Below are 23083 nucleotides of genomic sequence, written 5' to 3'. Positions count from 1 at the left end.
AGGAGGATCATGGAATCTTGGATGAGGAGGCTGTACAAAATGGAGTGAGGTGTGATCATAATGTTGTAATAGTTGGGGATTTCAAAGAACATACAAAATAGGAGCGGGAGTAGGCCATTTGGCCCTCTAAGCCTGCTCCACGATTCTGAAAGATCATGGCTGATCTACCTCAACTCCACCTTCCTGCACTATGCATTAATTTGTACCTAAAAAATCTATCGACCTCTTGTCAGCAGATTTGGATACATTAAAGTCTGTCCCCCATAGCCACATCATTGATATAGATAGTAAATCGCTGAAGCCCAAGTACTTTACCTTGCAGTATACCACGAGCAGTAACCGGCCAGTCTGAAAATATCCTCTTTATTCCTATTGTCTGCTTTCTGCCCATGAAGCAATCCTCAATCCATGCTAATATATTAATCCCCTCCAAACACAAGTTCTAATTTTCTGTTCTAGCCTCTTCTGAGGCACATCATTGAATGCTTTTTGAAAATTGATAGACACTACATCAAAATCTCCAGCAGATTTGTCAAACATTATTTCCCTTCATAAATCTGACTCTGCTTAATGATTTTATGATTTTCTAATTGTCTTGTAACCACATCCCTAATAATTGATTCTAACATTATACTACTAAGTTAGTTTGGGTGTAACTTCGCAATATCGAGAGCAGAAAACTAGCCTAAAGTTTCTTATTTTCTCTGTTCTTGTGTAGCAGGGTCATGTTTTCTACATTGCATTCCTTGGGAACTGTTCTGGAATCTAAGGAATTCTTGAAGATCAGATCAGAAACGAATGCAGCTACCTTTTTTCCCCCCCCCAAACCTGAGGACCATTAGGTCCAAGGAATTTGTTGCCCTTTGGTCCCGTTATTTTCTCAAGTACTTTTTAAATTATATTGCTGTCTCAAAATTCCTCGTCGCAAGACCCCTGATTGGCCATTATTTCCCAAAAATTTGTCTTCTACTGTGAAGGCATATGCAAAGTATTTGTTTAATGTCTCTTCCTTTCCTTATTGTCTGTTATAATTTAATCTGTCTCTACGCATTCGCACTTCACTAATTTCTTTCTGGTTACAAACTAGGAATTTTAGCAGAAATATTTGCAGCCTGTTATTACGTCTGTTGCTAATTTGCACTTGTTTTCTCTTTTGTTTTGCTGTATCGATTTCTTGGCCCTCCTTTGCAGAACTTTAAAATCCCCCCCAATCTTCAGGCTTACTTCTCTTTGACAACATTATAAGCCTCGTCATTTGGCCGAATGCAATCTTTAAATCCTCTTGCCACATTGGACCACTTTTTCTACAGGATTTTTGTGTTTGGAAGTCTTGCATTTTATTCCAAATTATGTATTAATTCTTTAGTTACTAGGTATTGCTCGTCTATTGTCATACATTTTTAATGTAGTTTCTCAAAGTACCGTGGCTAATTCCTCCCTCATGCCTATGAAATTTGCTTTGTTTAAAAGTAACATTCTAGGTTTGGATTTGACTAATTGCTTTCAAATATGATTTAAACATTCTATCAGATTAAGGCTGCACTTTCCTTTATGGCCCTTTGACACAAGATGGTTATTTTACCCTTTCTTATTGCCCTAGTTGGTTCCTCAACATATTATGGAGATGCCGGTGTTAGACTGGGGTGAGCACAGTAAGAAGTCTTAGAACACCAAGTTAAAGTCCAAGAGGTTTGTTTCGCTGTCACTAGCTTTCGGAGCACTGCTCCTTCCTCGGGTGATTCACCTGAGGAAGGAGCAGCACTCCGAAAGCTAGTGACATCGAAACAAACCTGTTGGACTTTAACCTGGTGTTCTAAGACTTCTTACTGTCCCCAACATATTGATCTAGAAAACTATCTTGTCTGTATTCCATGAACTTGTCCTCCATGCTATTGCTGCAAATATGGTTTGTTCAATCTATATATTGATTGCTGTATTACCCTTATTACATGTGGCTCTAATTTCCTGTTTTTTTTTTTCTATACTACAACTACTGTTGAGGAGCCCATAAACCACCGTTGCTGGTGAGGGCATACAATGAAACTAGGGAGAAGGGGGATCTTCCCCCCCCCCCCCCCTACACTGTCGCAGGCATCCATCTCCCTGATATTGAAAAAGGATAGGGATCAGGAACAGTGTGGATCATACCGTCCAATATCATTGTTGAATGTGGACACTTAAGATGTTGGCTTCATGAATTAAGGACTGTGTCTCGGGGGTAATGGGTGAGGACCAAATGGCAAATATGAGGAGGCTGCTTAATGTGATTATGATACCCCCAGAGCGGCGGGAAGTGGCAGTGGCGATGAACGCGCAGAAGGCTTTCGACCGAGTGGAGTGGGAGAATCTGTGGGAGGTGTTAGGGCGGTTCGGGTTCTGATTCGGGCACGAGTTTGTGAACTGGGTCTGGTTGCTGTAGAGGGCACTGGTCGCAACTGTGCGGATGAACCGGGCTACAGAGCCATTGGCAATGGCGCTTAGAGCGTCGAGGGGTTGGAATGGGATTGTGTGGGGGGAGGGTGTTGGGCACAGGGTTTTACGGTACGTGGATAACCTGTTTTATATTTCAGACCCACTGGGCCATTATAGGGATTTTGGAGGACTTTGGCCGGTTCTCTGGGTACAAGTTGAACATTGGAAAGAGCGAGGTGTTCTCGATTGAAACCAGAGGACAGGGGTGCTGCCGTTCAGCATGCCATTTGTCTTCCTAATTGCTTGCTGTGTTTGCATGCTAACTTTCTGTATTCATTGTATGAGAACACAAGCTTTACAACTTTAAAAAAAATCTCCTTTTCTAATAACCAAAGTGAATAATTTCACACTTCCCTACATTGTATTCCATTAGCCATCTTGTTGCCCACTCAATCTGTCATCGCTTTTCAGCCACTCCGTGTACTCTCCCCAGCTCGTGTTTCCATCTCTCTTGGTATTATCAGACTCCCGATCTCTTCAGATTGTAAATAGCTGAAATTCCAGCACTAATCCTTGTGGTAATCTACTAGTCACAGCCTGCCAACTTGAAAATGCCCCGTTAATGCGCACGCTCCTTCCTGTCAGTTAACCAATCACCTCCCTGGTAATATATTACACTCCATTCCAATAGCCTCTATCTTTCCCATTAACCTTTAGTGTTGCATCTTATCAAATGCCTTTCCAGGTATGCTACAGCTACTGGTTTCTCTTTTTAAAAAAAAAAAAATAGAATTATTCAACTTCAGACAAAAAGAAAGGTGATCAAAATAATTAATAAAAGGTTGCCAGACCGAATCAAATATGTGTAAGGTATATTTAAAATCTTCAAGTTTAAGAAACCTCATCATCTCCTTGATTAATTACAAGTTGGAGGATGGAGCCACAGATTTCCATTTGAATATGAAACGTTAATATGCAAGCAAAGGCCTACGCATCGAGGGCTATGCCAAAAATAATGGGGTTAATATCAGTAGATTTACCACGCATGTAGGAAAAAGTTGAGAACGCAGAGGACCAGAAAGTAGCCAGCCTTGGACATGATCAAAACACATGAAACAGTGTTGCAGGAACCAAATGACATCTTGCAGAAGTAGGATCCAGAGCAGGTTACAAAAGCCAATGAAGAACATAAAATTGAAGCAGACCATGTCTAATAAATAGTGATAAAGAATCAACTGCCGTAGACCACCAGAAAGCTGTGTTTAAGTCATCCCATGATGCCTTAATGTTAGCCAAAGACGGTCCCATTGAGACTGGACCGGCACTTGGAAAGAGCACCCTACATAATCCCATGCTTCCACTCTCTATCCCTGTAACCCAGTAACTCCACCTAACCTTTTAGACACTAAGGGGCAATTTAGCATGGCCAATCCACCTAACCTGCACATCTTTGGACAGTATGAGGAAATGGAACACCTGGAGGAAACCCACGCAGACACTGGGAGAAAGAGCAAACGCCACACAGTCACCCGAGGTTGGAATTGAACCCGGGTCCCTAGAGCTGTGAGGCAGCAGTGCTAACCACTGTGCCACCATGCCCCAAGCTGAAGAGCTTTTATATTTCTGATAAGTTTACTCTTGTATTTTTTCCCCCTTTTTTATTTAATCCAATTTGTGTGAACCTTTGCCACACAAACCTGCTACTGTTCTTTGCAACATTATTAGCTTTCTAAAAAAATCTAATACTATTCTTAACTTCATGGAGTGTGCCACAAGTGGGTCTTCCTTGCAGCATTCTATTTTTCAATGGTATGTATTTTAGTTGAACAATTTGAATTGTTTCTTTAAATGTTACCCATATTTACTGTGATTGACCCAATTAACCGTAACCAGTTCTCCACCTATGTAATTGGCAGTGTTTAAGCTTACTATCATTGTTTGTGACTAGAGTATGCCACTTTCAAACTTAGCATGGGATTGTACTATGGTCACATTCCTTACTGGATCCTTTCCTATCATATTTACTAATTTACAGGGCAGCACAGTGGCGCAGTGGGTTAGCCCTGTTGCCTCACGGCGCTGAGGTCCCAGGTTCAATCCCGGCTCTGGGTCATTGTCCCTGTGGTTTGCACATTCTCCCCATGTTTGCGTGGGTTTCGCCCCACAACCCAAAGATGTGCCGGCTAGATGGATTGGCGATGCTAAATTGCCCCTTAATTGGAAAGAATTGATTGGGTACTCTAAATTTAAAAAAAAAACATTTACTAAGTTACCCTGCCTCATTACACTATATTAGATCTAAGATAGTTTTAGCCCTAGTCCCTTCCACAATGTATTGCTCCAGGAAACTGTCACAAAAGCATTCCACAAGTTCATCTTCTGGATGATTCTTGTCAATTTAATTGTCCCAGTCTATGTGGAAATTAAATACACCACCGTTATGACAATTTCCTTTGTTGCAAGCTCCAATAATTGTTTTTAATACTCCGACCCTCTTGATCAACAGTATAGCTACTGTTAGAGGGCCTAAAAACTACTCCAACCAGCTTTACCTGACTCTTGCTATTCCTAATTTCCACCACCCATTCTGATTCTACTTCATAATCTTGAAGATCAGATCCTCTCTCACTAACTTGTGTCACCCGTTACTGTCAGAGCAGTCCCTGTCCTTTTCCATTTTGTCTGTCATTTTGAAATATTGCTTACCCTGGAATTTTTATGTCCCAACCATGATCACCTTGCAACCATGTCTCTAATGGCAATTAAATCTAAACCTCTTTGTACCATAGTTAATTTGTCTATTTGCAGATGGTTTGTGCATTTGGATAACAAACCTTTATTTTTAAAAAAAGTTTTCTCCCTGCATTGTCACCCTTTCCTGATGCACAATTTATGCTAATCTTTCTGTCCCTTCCTGTCCCACTCTGTTTGCAATTACCCACTTCACTACTCTTTTTGTTGCCTCTTTCTTTCTCTTCAGATTTCTAAATCTCCATAAGGCCATTCAGCCAGTCGAGCCTCCTCTGACATTCAATGAGATCATGACTGCTCTGATGTGTCTCATGTCATTCCAATCCCCCACCCTGTCGCCATTAGTTGAAAGCCCTATCCACAACCCTAGTTATATGATTAGTGAGGACTCTGGTCCCAGCTCAGTTTAAGTGGAGCATATCTCAGCAGAATAGCTCTTTCTTTTTTCAGTATTGATGCCTGTGCCCCATGAATTGAAATGCCGCCTTCTCTCTCCACTCTTTGGGCCACGTGCTTAATCCTCTAATCTGCTTGACCTTTTGGCAATTGGCATGTGGTTCCGGCAACAATCTAGAGATGATTACCATTGAATTGTGGTGAGGCAGGGCAGTACTCAACGCAAGTTCAAAAAGAAGGTTTTCTGCATAACAAACCTAATGAGTTATTTGAGAAGATGGCATGTTGGATATATTGTATGTTTAGTTAACAGATCACTTCACCAATTGTCTCCTGTATTGTGCCATGTCAAAGACCAAGGTGTTATGATTTGGGGAAAGTATAGAAAATTAGATTTGATACTATTTAGAGGAGAGGAAACAAAATAATTGAAAGCTGAGTTTTGTGGTCCTAGGTGCTGGGCTGTTCTGTTTAGTGTGTGCATCAATAATTTTCTAGGTTTTATTTTGCTTTTTTTATTGGCTTTTTCCTTTCTTTTGGGCTAATGGTAAGATTCTTGGCAGTGTGGATGAGCAGAGAGATCTCGGTGTCCATGTACATAGATCCCTGAAAGTTGCCACTCAGGTTCAGAGGGTTGTTAAGAAGGCGTACGGTGTGTTAGCTTTTATTGGTAGAGGGATTGAGTTTCGGAGCCATGAGGTCATGTTGCAGCTGTACAAAACTCTGGTGCAACCGCATTTGGAGTATTGCGTGCAATTCTGGTCACCGCATTATAGGAAGGATGTGGAAGCATTGGAAAGGGTGCAGAGGAGATTTACCAGAATGTTGCCTGGTATGGAGGGAAGTGAGGAAAGGCTGAGGGACTTGAGGCTGTTTTCGTTAGAGGGAAGAAGGTTAATTGGTGACTTAATTGAGGCATACAAGATGATCAGAGGATTGGATAGGGTGGACAGTGAGAGCCTTTTTCCTCGGATGGTGATGTCTAGCATGAGGGGACATAGCTTTAAATTGAGGGGAGATAGATATAAGACAGACGTCAGAGGTAGGTTCTTTACTCCGAGTAGTAAGGGTGTGGAATGCCCTGCCTGCAACAGTAGTGGACTCGCCAACACTAAGGGTATTCAAATGGTCATTGGATAGACATATGGACAATAAGGGAATAGTGTAAATGGGCTTTAGAGTGGTTTCACAGGTCGGCGCAACATCGAGGGCCGAAGGGCCTGTACTGCGCTGTAATGTTCTATGTTCTATGTTCCTTCATGGTGCATTCATATGCCTGCTATATACCCATTCACATAATCCAAGCACAGCCTTTGCTTCTTGACCACCCGCTTTCGTTGTTGCATTTTTAAAATATAAATTTAGAGTACCAATTTATTTTTTGCAATTAAGGGGCAATTTAGAGTGGCCAATCCACCGAGCCTGCATATCTTTTGGGTTGTGGGGCGAAACCCACGCAAAGATGGGGGGAATGTGCAAACTCCACACGGACAGTGACCTGGGGCCGGGATCGAACCTGGGGACCTCTGTGCCATGAGGCTGTAGTGCTAACCACTGTGCCACCGTGCTGCCCTGGTTATTGCATTGTTAATTATTTTGTTAGTTAATCTTTCCTGCCTTTCACAGATCTTTTTCTTTTGTTATTCCTACTCTCCCTTTACTGGCTTAAAAAAACAGGAGCAAGTTTGAGATGAAAGGTCATAGTAAAGTCGCCATAGTCCCAGAGGACCTTGGACTGCTTTCCCCTTTGAGGGGGAGGGCTACAGCTGGCGAATGAACCTGAGGATCGCCACATCTCAGGCGAGGGGCAAGGTTGAGAAGATGGGCTGTCATGAATAACCTCGGCTGGTATGGGAATTGGACCCACGCTGTTCGCCTCGCTCTGCATCACGAACCAGCTGTCTGGCCTACTGAGCTATATCACTGACCCCCTCCTGAACAGTTAACTCTTTCTCTCCACAGATGCTGCCTGAGTTGCAGAGTGTTTCCAGAATTTTTTGTTGTTTCAGGTTTCCAGCATCTGCAGCATTTTGTTTTTGTAATAATTTTTTCAGTTAGTGATGTCCAAATTTTCAGATGCACATATTTGAAGTAAGAGGTGTAGTAAGTAATTTTGAGGAAAGAAAACTGAGAAATATTAACAGGATGGTTTAATAGTCCTTTTTAAAAAAAAGAAAAGTGTCTGGTGAAATTCACAGGCAATAAATTTGAGTCGGTGCATTGTGGTCTGGAAAGGAAAACAAATACCCATATTTTTGTCATGCGATAGGGTCTGAGAAAGAGCAGAGAGATTTAAGGGTTCCAATTCGCACGATTTTACAAATAATATCCGAAGCGGAAAAGGCCATTTAAAAGGCAAGTGGAACGTTGTATTTTAAGGCAAAAGCTACAGAATAAAAGCAAGATGATGGAATGGTTAAAACGATGTTAATCAGAGTTGAGATACTATGCAGATTTGAGCCCAACACTAGGAAAGTAAGAGATTTACCAGTGTATTGTCTCATGAGGCAATACGAATATGAAGAAAAAATGGAGAAAACAGGTTGTTTTCATGAAAGTACACATGATGCATTTTGATGGGAAGAACATCAAGAGACAATATAAAATAAGGGGTAAAATTCTTAAAAGGGATGCAGGAGCAGAGGGACCTGGTGTATATGTGCATAGATCATTTGAAGACTCCTGAATGTGTGATGGAGGCAGCTTTCAATGAGGCATTTAAGAGAGCTTTTGATGATTACATCAATCTAAATTGCGTAGGGATACAGTGAAAGGGAAGGCAAATGGCACTAAGTCATGATCATTTAGAATGTTGGTGCAGACGCGATGGGCCAAATGACCATCTCCTGTGTCATAACAATTCTGTGAGCTTATAATTATGAAGGTAGTGGAAAGGGGGAAGAACCTTTTTTTCCAGTCGTTGGGTGTCTTGTGACTTTCAATTTCAATAACAGATCAAATGCAAAAGCTTTAGGATAGAGCAAAAGAATCTTTTTTGGAAAAAAAAGTGTTGAGCAGAGATTTGCTAGTTAAAATGTTATTGCTGCAGTCGATTGTTGAGACCAAATCAACTTTTAACAATTTTTTTAAGAAAGAGATGGATATTTACTTAAGAATGAGGGTATCAATATGGCAAGCGAACAGGAAATTCGAGTTCAAGGTAACTGCCATGGCTCAGCGGCAGAGCAGGCAGAAAGGCTAAATGCCCACCTTGTTAGTCTGATGTTTCTCATTTTGTTTTTGTGATACCTGTAAAGCAGTTGTTATTTAAATTTGTGTGTGGAAATGCACTTGCGTGGCAAATCATCAATGCTTTCAAGATGCAGCAAGTCTGTCAAAAAAGAACACTTGCAAGTTGTTAGTAATTTAGCTGTAGATTGACCAAAGGTTCTTGATCTTGGGTTCATTTGGTGTTGAATGCTTGCATAAGCAGTCTGAGTATATTTTTATGGAAATTGGCTTGCTTTCACCTACATGTCCAAAAGTATAACCAGGAATGGGAACATTATCAACCTCTTGGATATTTGTCTCTCGTATTTGTACTGCTTTTGCATGTACATCACTGCACCACCATGCCATCCCATATTTGTACTACTACAATCTGTCCAAAGACAGACCAACTAATCGCTTGGTAAACCAACACATGTTCGAATTGGTAAACTGATTTATTTTACAGTAATGTGAGCATACAAGACAGGCATTACCATTGAATATATCAATTAATTCAGTACAAATTACCTAAATTAATAACATTGACATAAACAAGGTGATTTCTAACTCATCAAATTTTTGCATATCTAAACTTTTAGCTGGTGGAAGGTCTTGCCAGCTATTTGCAAAAGAAAAACTAACTGGTGACTGCTTCATATATCCCTCTGTCACTCTCGTTCACACGCTCACACTTTGTTGCCCCCTTCACATACGCTTGCACTCCTTTCTGCCCCCTTCACACGTGCTCGCACTCCTTTCCGGCCCCCTTCACACGCGCTCGCACTCCTTTCCGGCCTCCTTCATACGCGCTCGCACTCCTGTACATACCACTGTGCTCTGAGCACTGGAAGCAGAGAGCTAAAATTGAAAAAGCATATCTTTCTACTGCTAGCTACTCGCCCAATCACAGGCTGCTTTCACCCTGCATAAATCAGCAGGTGATAGTCTGTGATTGGATGTGCAGGAAGCGGCATTTTTCAAATGAGTCTATTCAATAAAGACTCTGTTGTATGTCACGTGCTACAATCCGGCCTGTCGTCCGCTGTTTGGAAGACTGGTATTGGAGCACTATATGCAATTTTGCATTACTTTTCCCTGCACTCCCATTATTGGCACATCCAACCTTTTTGTCCCACCACCAACATTTCGGCCTCTCTCCCTCACCTGAGGAAGGAGCTGCACTCCGAAAGTTAGTGATTCGAAACAAACCTGTTGGCCTTTAACCTGAGTTAACCTCATTGCTGGTTCTGGAGTCACATGTAGGCCAAATGAGGAAAGGATGACAGATTTCCTTCCCTAAAGAACATTAGTGAACCAAGCGGGAATCGAACCTGGGACCCTGGCGCTGTGAAGCAGCAGTGCTAACCACGGTGCTACTGTGCCACCCTCGTGAAGGTTATTCATGAAGGCCTACCTTCTCAACCTTGCCCCTTGCCTGAGGTGTGGTGATTCTCGAGTTAAATCACCACCAGTCCGCTCTCCCCCTTAAAGGGGAAAGCAGCCTATGGTCACCTGGAACTATGACGACTTTTACTTTTTAACTTGGGGGATAAACCGGGAAATTAATGACGGGAAGCAAGGAAATGGCAGAGACTTTACTTGTTCGGAGTAGAAGACACAAGAAAGCACCCCAGGGGGGAACTTTAACCAATCGTGTTCAATAGAGGAAAAGGGACTTGGAAATCTAATGGGAATAAAAGGCTAACAAGTCCCGTGGGCGCTTTGTGTCATCATACAGGATTTTTTCGGTATGTTTTCCTTGGAAAAATGGTAATTTTTTTTCAAAGAATCTATATCCACAATTAAATAATCCCACCAACATTTTTGATTGTTTTGCTGTCTATAGACAACTATGAATAATTTCCACGCTTAATAGCTGATGATTAATAGTTGGCCTAATTTGTGTGGAGAGCAAGGTTAGACTGGGAAGCGGGGACTGTTAAGTGAGCAATAAGAGATTGGGGCAGAGAAAGAATCCAAGAGTTCTGCAGCCGAGTTGGAATCTGAAAGAAGTGACTGCATTATTGCAACTTTTGACTGCAGTACAGTGAGTCCAATTGGAGTCGCGGTGGAATTTTTTACAAAAGGGGATCAGTTGTGCTGACAAATGAGATGGGGGGGGGGGGGCGTTGGGGGGGGGGAGGCTAAGAGATCAGGGGAACTGTGGAGAGAGAATAGGTGAATGACTAACACATTCTGACTAGATGACAGACTTTATGCATAAACATTAATACAAAAGCTGCAATGCCATGGGAGCGGAATTCAAGTTTCTGGATAGTGATTCTGTGGGCTGATATTGGGTTTAGCCTGATTTCATAATTATTTGCCAGCTGCTGCACTCATCATTTTAACAATGTGAGGTAATACGGGTTTTTTAAAATATAAATTTGTAGTTTTTGAGGTAAACTCTAATGAAAACAGAACCCGAATTGAAAAGGGAGGAGAAAGTGAAACCGAACTAGTAAACATGGAAAGGAAACTGACCCTCTCAGTTTCAAAGGAAACAAAAACAAGCAGGGTTTGAAACCAGTTTGATTCAGTGGTGCAGAACAGGCAGAGTCGATCCAGAAGCTGAGGTTAAAATGCTGCAGCTGTTTCTGTTTCTTGAAGATAACATTGGTGGATCTACGCCATCCAGAGTTGTGCAGGTTCTGCAGAAGTCTGCCCTTTGTGGTACAGACAGGGTGCGTGGAACTCTGGTTGTGCGCTGCTTTTGACTGGAAATCAGACTATCTCCTAGCATGATCAAAAGCTGATGTTCCTCAAGAGGAAGACAGACTTCATGACTGCACGTGGTCACCAATCTGAGTGGACTGTTGAGCCAATTTGTCGGTTCTGTCTTAATTATATCTGTGACTTAATGTGCATTTTATAGTTCATAATCAACTGCAATTTGTTTAATTTGTGTCAATTCTGAAGTGTAGAATAGATGCCGTTTAATGTTTGGTGTTTTTTTGTTCGCTCATGGAGTGTGGGTGTTGCTGGCTGGGTTAGCATTTATTGCCCATCCCCTGAGAGCATTTAAGAGTCATCCTCATTGCTGGTTCTAGAGTCAGATGTAGGCCAAACGAGGTAAGGATGACAGATTTCCTTCCCTAAAGAACATTAGTGAACCAGATGGGTCTCCACAACAATCGTTTCATGGTCATCATTACACTTTTAATTCCAGAATTTTGTTGAATTCAAATTTTACATCATGGTGGGGTTTGAACCGGGTCCCCAGAGCATTACCGTTGGTTTCTGGATTGCTCGTCCAGCGACAATACCACTACGCCACTGCCTTCCTTTGTTGACACTTGTGTAGTAAATATTCAAGCCGTGGAATCTTGTGGCTTTATTTTTTTAGTAATTAACTGGAATTTTGTTTACTTAAAAAAAAATGTTCCTGGTCTCTACTGAGATTGTAACAACAATGAAAACATTTGCACTGCACCAACACCAAGCACGATCAGAATCTGTTTAACTAGTCCGTTACTTTAGCCCAAATGTGGCCGTCTGTGCTGCAGCTGTAGGGGCAAACCTGGTGTGGCACCCCTTTGTGTTATGAATTAGGTGTTTGCTCAGAAGGGGAGGCCTAAGAACATTGATGTTAATCAGTGTTGGGAGGGAGGGAGCAAATCAAAGAAACATTTTTTAAAAAATCTGCAGGCAGGTATTCGGTCCTAGTTCCTATGCATCAGTAAGACACTAAATAAATAGAATAGAGTTGGGGGTAGTATTGTCAGAGCTGGGTGGATAAAATGGTCAGAGCTATAAAGGCTGTTCAAATATGAAAAAGAAAGGGTGTTTGTATATTTTGTTTGTAAAATCCATCAATAAGTTATGAGTTTCTCTGCAGTACAGACTGGGGATTGGGATGATGTAAATAAGGTGCTGCAGCACGACTGATGGGGTGTAAATCATGTAAATAAGTTTCTGCAGCGCTACTGATGGGGTGTAAATCAATGTGGCAAATTAACATAAGCAAAGCTGAGAAAGCCTGAATTTAAAAATTATGAACAATTTGACTTTGACAATGTTGCATTTAAATTAAATGTTGGAGGTGGGGATTGTGTTGAAGTATGATTTTAAATTGTGTAGAAAATAGTTTTCTTCCAGCTTGGCCTGTAAGCGTCTGCAACATGTGGTTTTGGCTAATGTCAAATATATGTATTCCTTCTAGATTGAATCATATTGAAATTATTACTTAGAATTAAAAGTGTACAATAAGTTGATATGTAAGGTTGAAGGAGAGGCTCATGAAAATAACCACTTTGAAATTTCAGTTTGGTTGCACAGCTCTAATTTAAATTTCTCCTTTCATTTTCTTAGTCTCCATGAAGAAATCATGGAATTTTACAATTTTGTGTCACCGCGTCCTGAAGAGGAAACCATGCGTAAAGAAGTAGTGAAACGAATAGAATCTGTTATCAAAGATCTGTGGCCAACAGCTGATGTGAGTATTATAATATGAAACTAATTTTCTCCTGAATTTATTTTCCCCTAATTTCTATTTGCACAGACAACAGAGACCCTAAATTTGTAAAGTTCTTTAAAGCTAATATTTTACTTAACAAATAGTTATCTGGATTTTTGATGCTATCCTCTCTACAATGCATTTTCTGCATGCTTTTGTATGTATTTTTACACTTACAAAATATTTTGCATTGGTTATAAACCAAACGTAAAACCGTCTGACTACACTGAATGAAACATATGATAAAATGGTGAGACTCTGCTGAGATGTTGTTCTGTGATCATTAGCAGAAAGGTTTTCTAATAAGAATACTGAATCTTAAAACCAAGTATCTGCCAGTACTGTAAAATCATAAGAAAATGTGTTTTGTGGCAGCCAGATAAAACTCCAGGAATTCTCTCTTTAAAAATAAGAGTGAGAAATGTGACATTTTTGGTTATTAAATCCAAGTCTAGATTTGTGAAACTTTCTACAATTTTCTGCACTTCAATTGCCAATTTTTCCTAACGCAGATAAATTGAACAGTTCCTTCACCTTTTCTGAATGTAGATATTCATAACACATCCCTGGTTCCATGGATGCCCCTGATTCCATGGACTCTTAACAACTTAATAGAACAGCACAGAACAGGCCCTTCGGCCCTCAATGTTGTGCCGAGCATTGTCCGAAACCAAGATCATGCTATCCCACTCCCTGTCATTCTGGTGTGCTCCATGTGCCTATCCAATAACCGCTTGAAAGTTCCTAAAGTATCCGACTCCACTATCACAGCAGGCAGTCCATTCCACACTCTAACCACTCTCTGAGTAAAGAACCTATCTCTGACATCCCTCCTATATCTTCCACCTTGAACCTTATAGTTATGCCCCCTTGTAACAGCTACATCCACCCGAGAAAATAGTCTCTGAACGTCCACTCTATCTATCCCCCTCATCATCTTATAAACCTCTATTAAGTCGCCTCTCATCCTCCTCCGCTCCAAAGAGAAAAGCCCTAGCTCCCTCAACCTTTCCTCATAAGACCTATCCTGCAAATCAGGCAGCATCCTGGTAAATCTCCTTTGCACCCTTTCTAATGCTTCCACATCCTTCCTATGGTGAGGTGACCAGAACTGCACGCAATACTCCAAATATGGTCTCACCAGGGTAACCCCGTGGCTCTTAAACTCAAGCCCCCTGTTAATAAACGCTAACACACTATAGGCCTTCTTCACGGCTCTATCCACTTGAGTGGCAACCTTCAGAGATCTGTGGACATGAACCCCAAGATCTCTCTGTTCCTCCACATTCCTCCGAACCCTGCCGTTGACCCTGTAATCCGCAGTCACATTTTTTCTACCAAAATGAATCACCTCGCACTTATCAGGATTAAACTCCATCTGCCATTTTTCGGCCCAGTTCTTCATCCTATCAATGTCTCTTTGCAACCTACAACAGCCCTCCACCTCATCCACTACTCCACCAATCTTGGTGTCATCAGCAAATTTACTGACCCACCCTCCGGCCCCCTCCTCCAAGTCATTGATGAAAATCACAAAAAGCAGAGGACCCAGCACTGATCCCTGTGGTACACCGCTGGTAACTGGTCTCCAGTCTGAAAATTTTCCATCCACCACCACCCTCTGTCTTCTATGTGATAGCCAGTTACTTATCCAATTGGCCAAATTTCCCTCTATCCCACACCTCCTTACTTTCTTCATGAGCCGACCATGGGGTGCCTTTATCAAACGCCTAACTAAAATCCATGTATACGACATCAACTGCTCTACCTTCATCAACACACTTAATTACCTCCTCAAAGAATTCAGTCAAATTTGTGAGGCAAGACTTACCCTTCACGAATCCATGCTGACTATCCCGGATTAAGCCGCATCTTTCCAAATGGTGATAAATCCTATCCTTCAGGACCTTTTCCATTAACTTACCGACCACCGAAGTAAGACTAACCGGCCTATAATTACCAGGGTCATTCCTATTCCCTTTCTTGAACAGAGGAACAACATTCACCACTCTCCAGTCCTCTGGCACTATCCCCGTGGACAGTGAGGACCCAAAGATCAAAGGCTCTGCAATCTCATCCCTTGCCTCCCAAAGAATCCTTGGATATATCCCATCTGGCCCAGGGGACTTGTCGACCCTAAGGTTTTTCAAAATTGCTAATACATCCTTCCTCAGAAGATCTACCTCCTCCAGCCTACCTGTCTGTATCACACTCGCATCCTCCAAAACATGGCCCCTCTCTTTGGTGAACACTGAAGCAAGGTATTCATTCAATGCCTCTCCTATTTCTTCTGACTCCATGCACAAGTTCCCACTACTGTCCTTGACCGGCCCCAACCTCACCCTGGTCATTCTTTTATTTCTCACAAGAGTAAAAAGCCTTGGGGTTTTCCTTGATCCGACCCACCAAGGACCTCTCATGCCCCCTCCTCGCTCTCCTGAGCCCTTTTTTTTAAGCTCATTCCTTGCTATCTTGTAACCCTCAAGCGACCCAACTGAACCTTGTTTTCTCATCCTTACATACACTTCCTTTTTCCTCTTGACAAGACATTCAACCTCTTTTGTGATCCATGGTTCCTCACATGGCCATTTCCTCCCTGCCTGGCAGGGACATACCTATCAAGGACACGCAGTATTTGTTCCTTGAACAAGCTCCACTTTTCATTTGTGCCTTTCCCTGACAGTTTCTGTTCCCATCTTATGCTTCCTAATTCTTGCCTAATCGCATCATAATTACCCCTCCCCCAATTATAAACCTTGCTCTGCCATATGGCCCTATCCCTCTCCATTGCAATAGTGAAAGACACCAAATTGTGGTCACTATCTCCGAAGTGCTCTCTCACAAACAAATCTAACACTTGGCCCAGTTCATTACCCAGTACCAAATCCAATGTGGCCCCCCCTCTTGTCGGCCTATCCACATATTGTGTCAGGAAACCTTCCTGCACACAATGTACAAAAACAGCCCCATCCGAACTGTTCGACCTATAGAGTTTCAATCAATATTTGGAAAGTTAAAGTCACCCATGACAACTACCCTGAGACCTCCACACCTATCCATAATCTGTTTTGCAATTTCTTCCTCCACATCTCTATTACTATTTGGGGACCTATAGAAAACTCCTAACAACGTGACCACTCCTTTTCTATTTCTAACTTCAGCCCATATTACCTCAGTAGGCAGATCCCCTTCAAACTGCCTTTCTGCAGCCGTTAAACTATCCTTGATTAACAATGCTACTCCTCCACCTCTTTTACCACCTTCCCTACTCTTACTGAAACATCTATACCCCGGAACTTTCAACAACCATTCCTGTCCCTGTTCTAACCATGTCTCCTTAATGGCCACAACATCGAACTCCCAAGTACCAATCTACGCTCCAAGTTCACCTACCTTATTCCGGATGCTCCTTGCATTAAAGTAGACACACTTCAACCCACCTTCCTGATACCCTCCTCCGTACCTCACTTCTCTCAACACTGGCTTCTGGACTACAACGCGTTTTCCCACCTCCCTTACAAATTAGTTTAACCCCCCCCCCCGAAGAGCCGTAGCAAATTTCCCTCCCAGGGTATTGGTGCCCCTCTGGTTCAGGTCCTGACAGGTCCCACCTTCTCCAGAATGTGCTCCAATTATCCACGTAACTGAAACCCTCCCTCCTACACCATCCCTGCAGCCACGTGTTTACCTGCACTCTCTCCCTGTTCCTCAACTTCGCTAGCACGTGGCACCGGCAACAAACCAGAGATGACAACATGGTTTATCCTGGCTCTCAGCTTCCACCCTAGCTCCCTAAATTCCTGTTTTAAATCCCCATCCCTTCTCTTACCTATGTTGTTGCTACCGATGTGTACCACGACTTGTGACTGTCCCCCCCCCCCCCTCCCCCTTAAGGATACTGGCCAGCCCCTCTCACCGTCACCCATCTATCTTGATTCTTCAGAGTAACTACATCCTTGAAGCTACTATTTCTGACCACCTCTGCCTCCCGAATGATCCAAAGTTGCTCCAGTTCCCTAACGTGGTTTCTGAGGAGCTGGAGATGGGGGCACTTCCCACTTGTAGCTTGCTAAAGTTCTTTTGGACAGTATGAGACCCAAACCTTCTTTCAAATGAAATCAACATGCGTCAGGAGGATGGAAACCCTTAAAACAGCTGTGTGCATTTTCAAGAAATTCCCCTCACTTGACCAAGCCTTCCAAAGTCAATTATGATACCTTCAATTGAATAAATTAATTGTCGCATTGATCAGGACCTTGTGCCACATTGCAAGATGCATTTATTCAATGAACTATCGTGCACCAAAAAGCTTGAACATAATGCATTTGTTTCTAATCAATATAACATTGGATTAAAATGTCCAAGTTGCAACACATTTGTATTATTGTTAGCCATAACATTCTCCATAAAAATGTTCAGTTTTTCTCAACAGAATAAATTTCTTTTCTGTTGAGTTCAAAATCATTAGGCATTGAATGTCCAGGAAATGACGCATAGTGAAATAACTTGTTGTTGTATTGCCTTAATAATAAATTGTACTGAATAATACCTCTGTTTTGTACACAGGTTCAAATTTTTGGGAGTTTCAGTACAGGACTGTACCTCCCAACTAGGTAGGTGAAATTTTACCTGCAGACATTAGCATGTTGATCATCTCAAACAAATGCCAATAAGTTAACTGTACTACAGTTAGAATTTATTTCAGGGTATCTTTTTAGCTGTGTTTTGAAGAAGTAAATTTAATATCAACACCGAAGAACTTGAACCTTTCACAGCTTTCACAATCTCAATGTTCCACAGTGCTTTACAACTGATGAAGTTCTTCTACTTTTGAAGTATAGTCATTGTTGCAATACCGGAAACATTGCATCAATTCATCCACAGCAATGTTACACAGACAGCACTGAGAAAATGACCAGATGATTTGGTTATATTTTGCAATATTTTTGTTTGGAAGGAAAGATGGAAAGAAATGGTGTAAAACCCTAACTTCTTTGCTCAGCATTGGCGAAACCTGAGGTCATAGGCACATCAGGTTTCAGTTATGTTTACAATCTGAGCATATGAATGAGGAGTTATGCCTGGGCAATCTGTGGATATTGATAGCAACTTGGCAGTAGATCATCCATTTGTTGCAAAGTTGTTGACAGCTGGATCACAGAAGTGGTTAAACTTTAGGGTGGGAAATCAAGTTTGCTCACAGCAATGGCAGTGTCAAAAGCTAATTGTTACAATGCAGCCATTTTAATTGAATCTTAGAATCATGGAATTAAGAAATAAATAAATAATAAAACCATAAATAAGAACCATGCCCACATCCTCTGCTGTCTCGCACAGGTTACCCTTTATCCTCTTAATGTATTGATAAAATATCTTTGGGTTCACCTTGATTTTGCTTGCCAATATTTTTTCATGCCTTCGCTTTGCTTCCTTAATTTCTTTTTTAGATTTCACCCCTCCTCCTTCTGTGCTCATCTCTACTTTCTGTAGTATTGAGTTCTCAGTGTCTGGCATACACAATCCTTTCCTGCCTTCTCCTACCCTGTAAGCTCCTTGACATACAGAGAGCTATATTTGTCGCCCCACCTATATCTTTGTGGGAACACATTTACTCTGCACCATTGAACCACCTCTTTGAATGCCTTCCACTGCTCTAACACTGATTTGCCTTCAAGTGGACTTCATGTCTAGTCTTGCAAAATCGCTCCTAGGCTTACTGAGATTGGCCTTGCCCCAATTTAGAACTTTAACTCCTGTCTTATCTTTGTCCTTTCCATAATTCAGTTGAATTATGATCACAGAACCATAGAATCCCAACAATGCAGAAGGAGGCCATTTAGCCCATCGAGTCTGCACCGACTCTCTGACAGAGCACCCGACCTAGACCCACTCTCTCTCCCTATCCCTGTAACCTTACCTAACTTGCTCATCTTTAGTCTGTGGGAGCACCCGGAAGAGACTCACGCAGTCATGGGTGACTGTGTGGAGTTTGCATGTTCTCTCCAAGGCCAGAATCGAATCCAGGTCTCTGGAGATGTCATTCCTTCCACCTGGTGAGCTTCATTTCCTAAAACTAAGTCCAGAATTATGCCCTCTCTAGTTGGACTTGCTACATATTGCCAAAAAGGTTCTCCTGAATGCACCCTTAAGAATTCTATTCTTCCAGTGGTGTGACTGCCCCTCTTTTTTTGTTCCTAAACTCAATCCATACGGCCTCAATTGATGATCCTTCTTGCATATCATCCCTCCTCACCGTTGTAATGCTTCTCTAATCAAAACTGCCACCCGCCCTTTTTATTCCCCTCTCTCTCGCTCTCTCTCATCTGAAAATCATGTAACCAGGAATGTTGAGCTGCCATTCATGTTCCTCTTTAAGCTATATTTTTGTAATACCTGTGATATCATACTGCCATGTTACTATATGTACCCTTGGCTCATCTGCTTTATTTGCTATACTCCTTGTATTGAATCATATATACCTGAGCACTGTCAAACTTTTGTTTTCTATATTGTTTCTTCAGTCTTCCAGACTCTCGCTCTGATTTTTCTGTTTTCCATTAGCATTTCTGATTTCTCTTCATGTGAGTCTACCTCCAGGTTCCCAGCCCCTGCCAAACTAGTTTAAACCCTCAGGAACACTAGCAAGCCTCCCTACAACAAGGATATTAATTCTGGCTTCATTGAGGCCTGGCTTGTATGGGTCCCATCTCCCTCAGAACCAGTCCCAGTGCCCCAGGAATCTGAAATCCTCCTTCCTACACCATCTCTGCAGCCACTTATTCATCAGCCCGATTCTCCTATTTGTATACTTACTAGCGTGTGGAACTGGTAATCTGTAAATTACAACCCCTGAGATCCTGCTTTTAATGTATTATCTAGCTCTCTAAAATCTGCTTTCAGGACCTCCGCCCTCTTCTACCTACCTATGCCATTGGTACCAATGTGAACCTTCTTCCTTAAGAATATCCTGCAGTAGCCTTGACCCTGGCACCAGGGTGGCAACATATATCATCCTGAAGTTGCTTCTATGGCCACAGAAATGTCTGTCTGTTTTTCCAATTATGGAATCCCCTACCACTATTCCTCTTCCACGCTTCTTCTCTCCCCATGCAGCTGAGCCACGCTCATTACTCCAAACCTGGATCTGTCTGTACTTCTCTGAAGAACCATTATCCTCTGGCATCCCGTAACCCTGCACACTTCTGTTGCTCAAATAATAATCCAATTCCATTTTGAATGCTTTGAATAAAACTACCTCCACCACACATTTCAGATCCTAACCACTCTCACTTCGTTTTGACCAATCCAACCTTAATTCAGTGTTCCCTAGCTCTTAATCCTTCCAATGGGAATGGTTTTTCCCTGTCAACTCTCTCCCGACCCCTTAATATTTTGAATACCTCTGTCAAACCTCCTCTCAAATGTCTTCTCCAAGACGATCATTCCCACCTTCTCCAAACTATCAATGTAACTGAAATTCCTCATTCCTGCAAACATTCTCATGGATCTTTGCACACGCTCTAATGCCTTCACATACCTCCTAACGTGTGTTTCATAGAATGTACAGTGCAGAAGGAGGCCAATCCGGCCCATCGAGTCTGCACCGGCTCTTGGAAAGAGCACCCTACCAAGGTCAACACCTCCACCCTATCCCCATAACCCAGTAACCCCACCCAACACTATGGGCAATTTTGGACACTCAGGGCAATTTATCATGGCCAATCCACCTAACCTGCACATCTTTGGACTGTGGGAGGAAACCGGAGCACCCGGAGGAAACCCACGCACACACTGGGAGGATGTGCAGACTCCGCACAGACAGTGACCCAAGCTGGAATCGAGCCTGGGACCCTGGAGCTGTGAAGCAATTGTGCTATCCACAATGCTACCGTGCTGCCCACAATGCTACCGTTGCCGAGAGAGTGTAGACCGGATACTCCGGTTGAGACTGAACCAGTGCTTTATGCAGATTTAACTTGACTCCCTTGCTTTTGTTCAGCATGCCCCTGTTTTAAAGCCAAAGCTGCTGTATGCTTTATTAATGATGCTTTTAGTATGTCTAGCCACGTTTAATGATTCGTGCATCTACACACCCAGGTCCCTATGTTCTTGCTGCCCCTTTAAAATTGTACCCTTTTACTTTGTGTCTCCTCCTTTTTACCAAAATGAATCACTTCATATTTCTCTGCGTTAAATTTCACCTGCCACTTGCCTGCCCATTCTATAGATACATAGAACATAGGAGCAAGCGGAGGTGTTTTGGCCCTTCGGGCCTGCTCCACCATTTATCACAATCGTGGCTACCTAAGTATCTATTCCCTTTTGAAGTTTTGTCTTCACACTTCACAATACTTCTAAGTTGTGTGACACCTGCAAATTTTTGAATAGTGCCCTGTACACCATGGTGTTAATATATATTGAGAAGAGCAGGGTTGTCACTGTAGAGCTCCTCCACAACTATTCTGTAATTCTTGCACTTCTCTATAATTTCCCTACAAATCTGCTCCTCTACAGTATATCTTTCCTGATAGTTGGTGGCCAATAAACTACACTGAACAATGTAATTGCACTTTTTTTTTGTTCCTTGTTCTAGCCAAATAGATTCTGCTCTTGGCTCCTCTGGGGCATCCCCTCCTGCATTGTAATGTTCTCCTTAATGCTGCCGTCCTTTCCTTTCCTATCTTTTCTGAATACCCTGTATCCTAGTGTATTTAATACCTAGTCCTGCTTTTCTTTGAGGCATGTGCGTGTTATTGCCCCAATGTTATATTTCCGTGTGGCTATCTGCAGTTCACCAATCTTAGTTACCACACTGTGCATTCACTTTCATGCACAGTAAGCCTAATTTAGACTTTCCCTCTTGCTCTGACACCACTTTATTATTTCTTACTCGAGTGCTCGGCATCTCTCCCAATATCTTGCGCACCTTGGTATTCCACCCAAGTATTACCTTCTGATTCACACGCCAAATTAGTTTAAACCCTCCCCAATAGCACTCGCAAATCACTCCGCAAAGAGATTGTTCCTGGCTTTGTTTGGGTGCAGTGTATCTGCCCTTTGGAGGTCCCATGTTCCCCAGAACTGATCTCTGAACCAGAAATCTAAAGCCTTCCTTCCTGCGCCATATTTCCATCCATGCACTTAGTTCTTTTACTTGCTAGTTTTATACTCGCGTGTGGTTTGAGGAGTAACCTGGAGACTACTACTTTTGAGGTCATCTTCGCTGATCCCGATCTAGCTCCCTAAATTCTGACTGCAAGAGCGCATCACTCTTTCTGCGTATGTTGTTTGTATTGATGTACCTCAGCTGCGTTAAAACTCAGTGCAAGGAAACCTCAAGGTAGTTACCTAATCCACAATACTAAGTCCTGGGGCTTATGTAGGTATCAGGGGTGTCTTGCTGTTATGATTTTGCAAGTACCTGGCACAAATAGCTTTTTTTTTGTTGCTGGATATAATGCATACACCCCAAGACACCAGCAATTCCTGTGACCAGTCAGTTTGAGTCAGGTACACAAGGGATAATGGTCTGTTGATTTACTGACCAAGAATTTTAGGTTGTCCAATGAGCGGTGTGTAGCACAGGACAGTTGCAATGATGATCCCATGCAAGGTTATATTAGGGAGTTCACCGTACCTACTCTGTAAAGTTGCATGCTTATTAATGTGACCAATGTTTGTAAATGTTCAAGTTACTCTAAAGATGGAGGTCCTCCTGTTTCCACAAGGTTTCAGTTGGGGAGAAACATTTCTGGAAGGAAGCAGGTGGTTCAAAGGAGCAGTGCACGCTCATTACAACTGATAATATTCATTTCCACACAGGATTGAAACCAGCAAACTATGCAAAGCTATGAGACT

General features: G+C 42.2%; 1 protein-coding gene across 4 annotated transcripts in view; it reads left to right on the top strand.

The window, feature by feature from the left end:
- The window catches only part of tent4a (terminal nucleotidyltransferase 4A), a 134365-nt gene that overhangs the window by 58385 nt on the left and 52897 nt on the right, over nt 1-23083 (top strand). For all 4 annotated transcript variants that reach the window (XM_072509483.1, XM_072509484.1, XM_072509482.1 and 1 more), the window contains exons 2-3: nt 13081-13204; nt 17792-17838. In XM_072509483.1, the coding sequence (XP_072365584.1) occupies nt 13081-13204; nt 17792-17838 (171 nt within the window). The remainder of the gene's footprint in view (nt 1-13080; nt 13205-17791; nt 17839-23083) is intronic.

This window comes from Scyliorhinus torazame, chromosome 6 (assembly GCF_047496885.1).
Source record: "Scyliorhinus torazame isolate Kashiwa2021f chromosome 6, sScyTor2.1, whole genome shotgun sequence".
Classification (NCBI taxonomy): Eukaryota; Metazoa; Chordata; class Chondrichthyes; order Carcharhiniformes; family Scyliorhinidae; genus Scyliorhinus; species Scyliorhinus torazame.
Note: the sequence above shows the minus strand (reverse complement) of the source record. Positions and strands in the feature narration are given on the sequence as shown.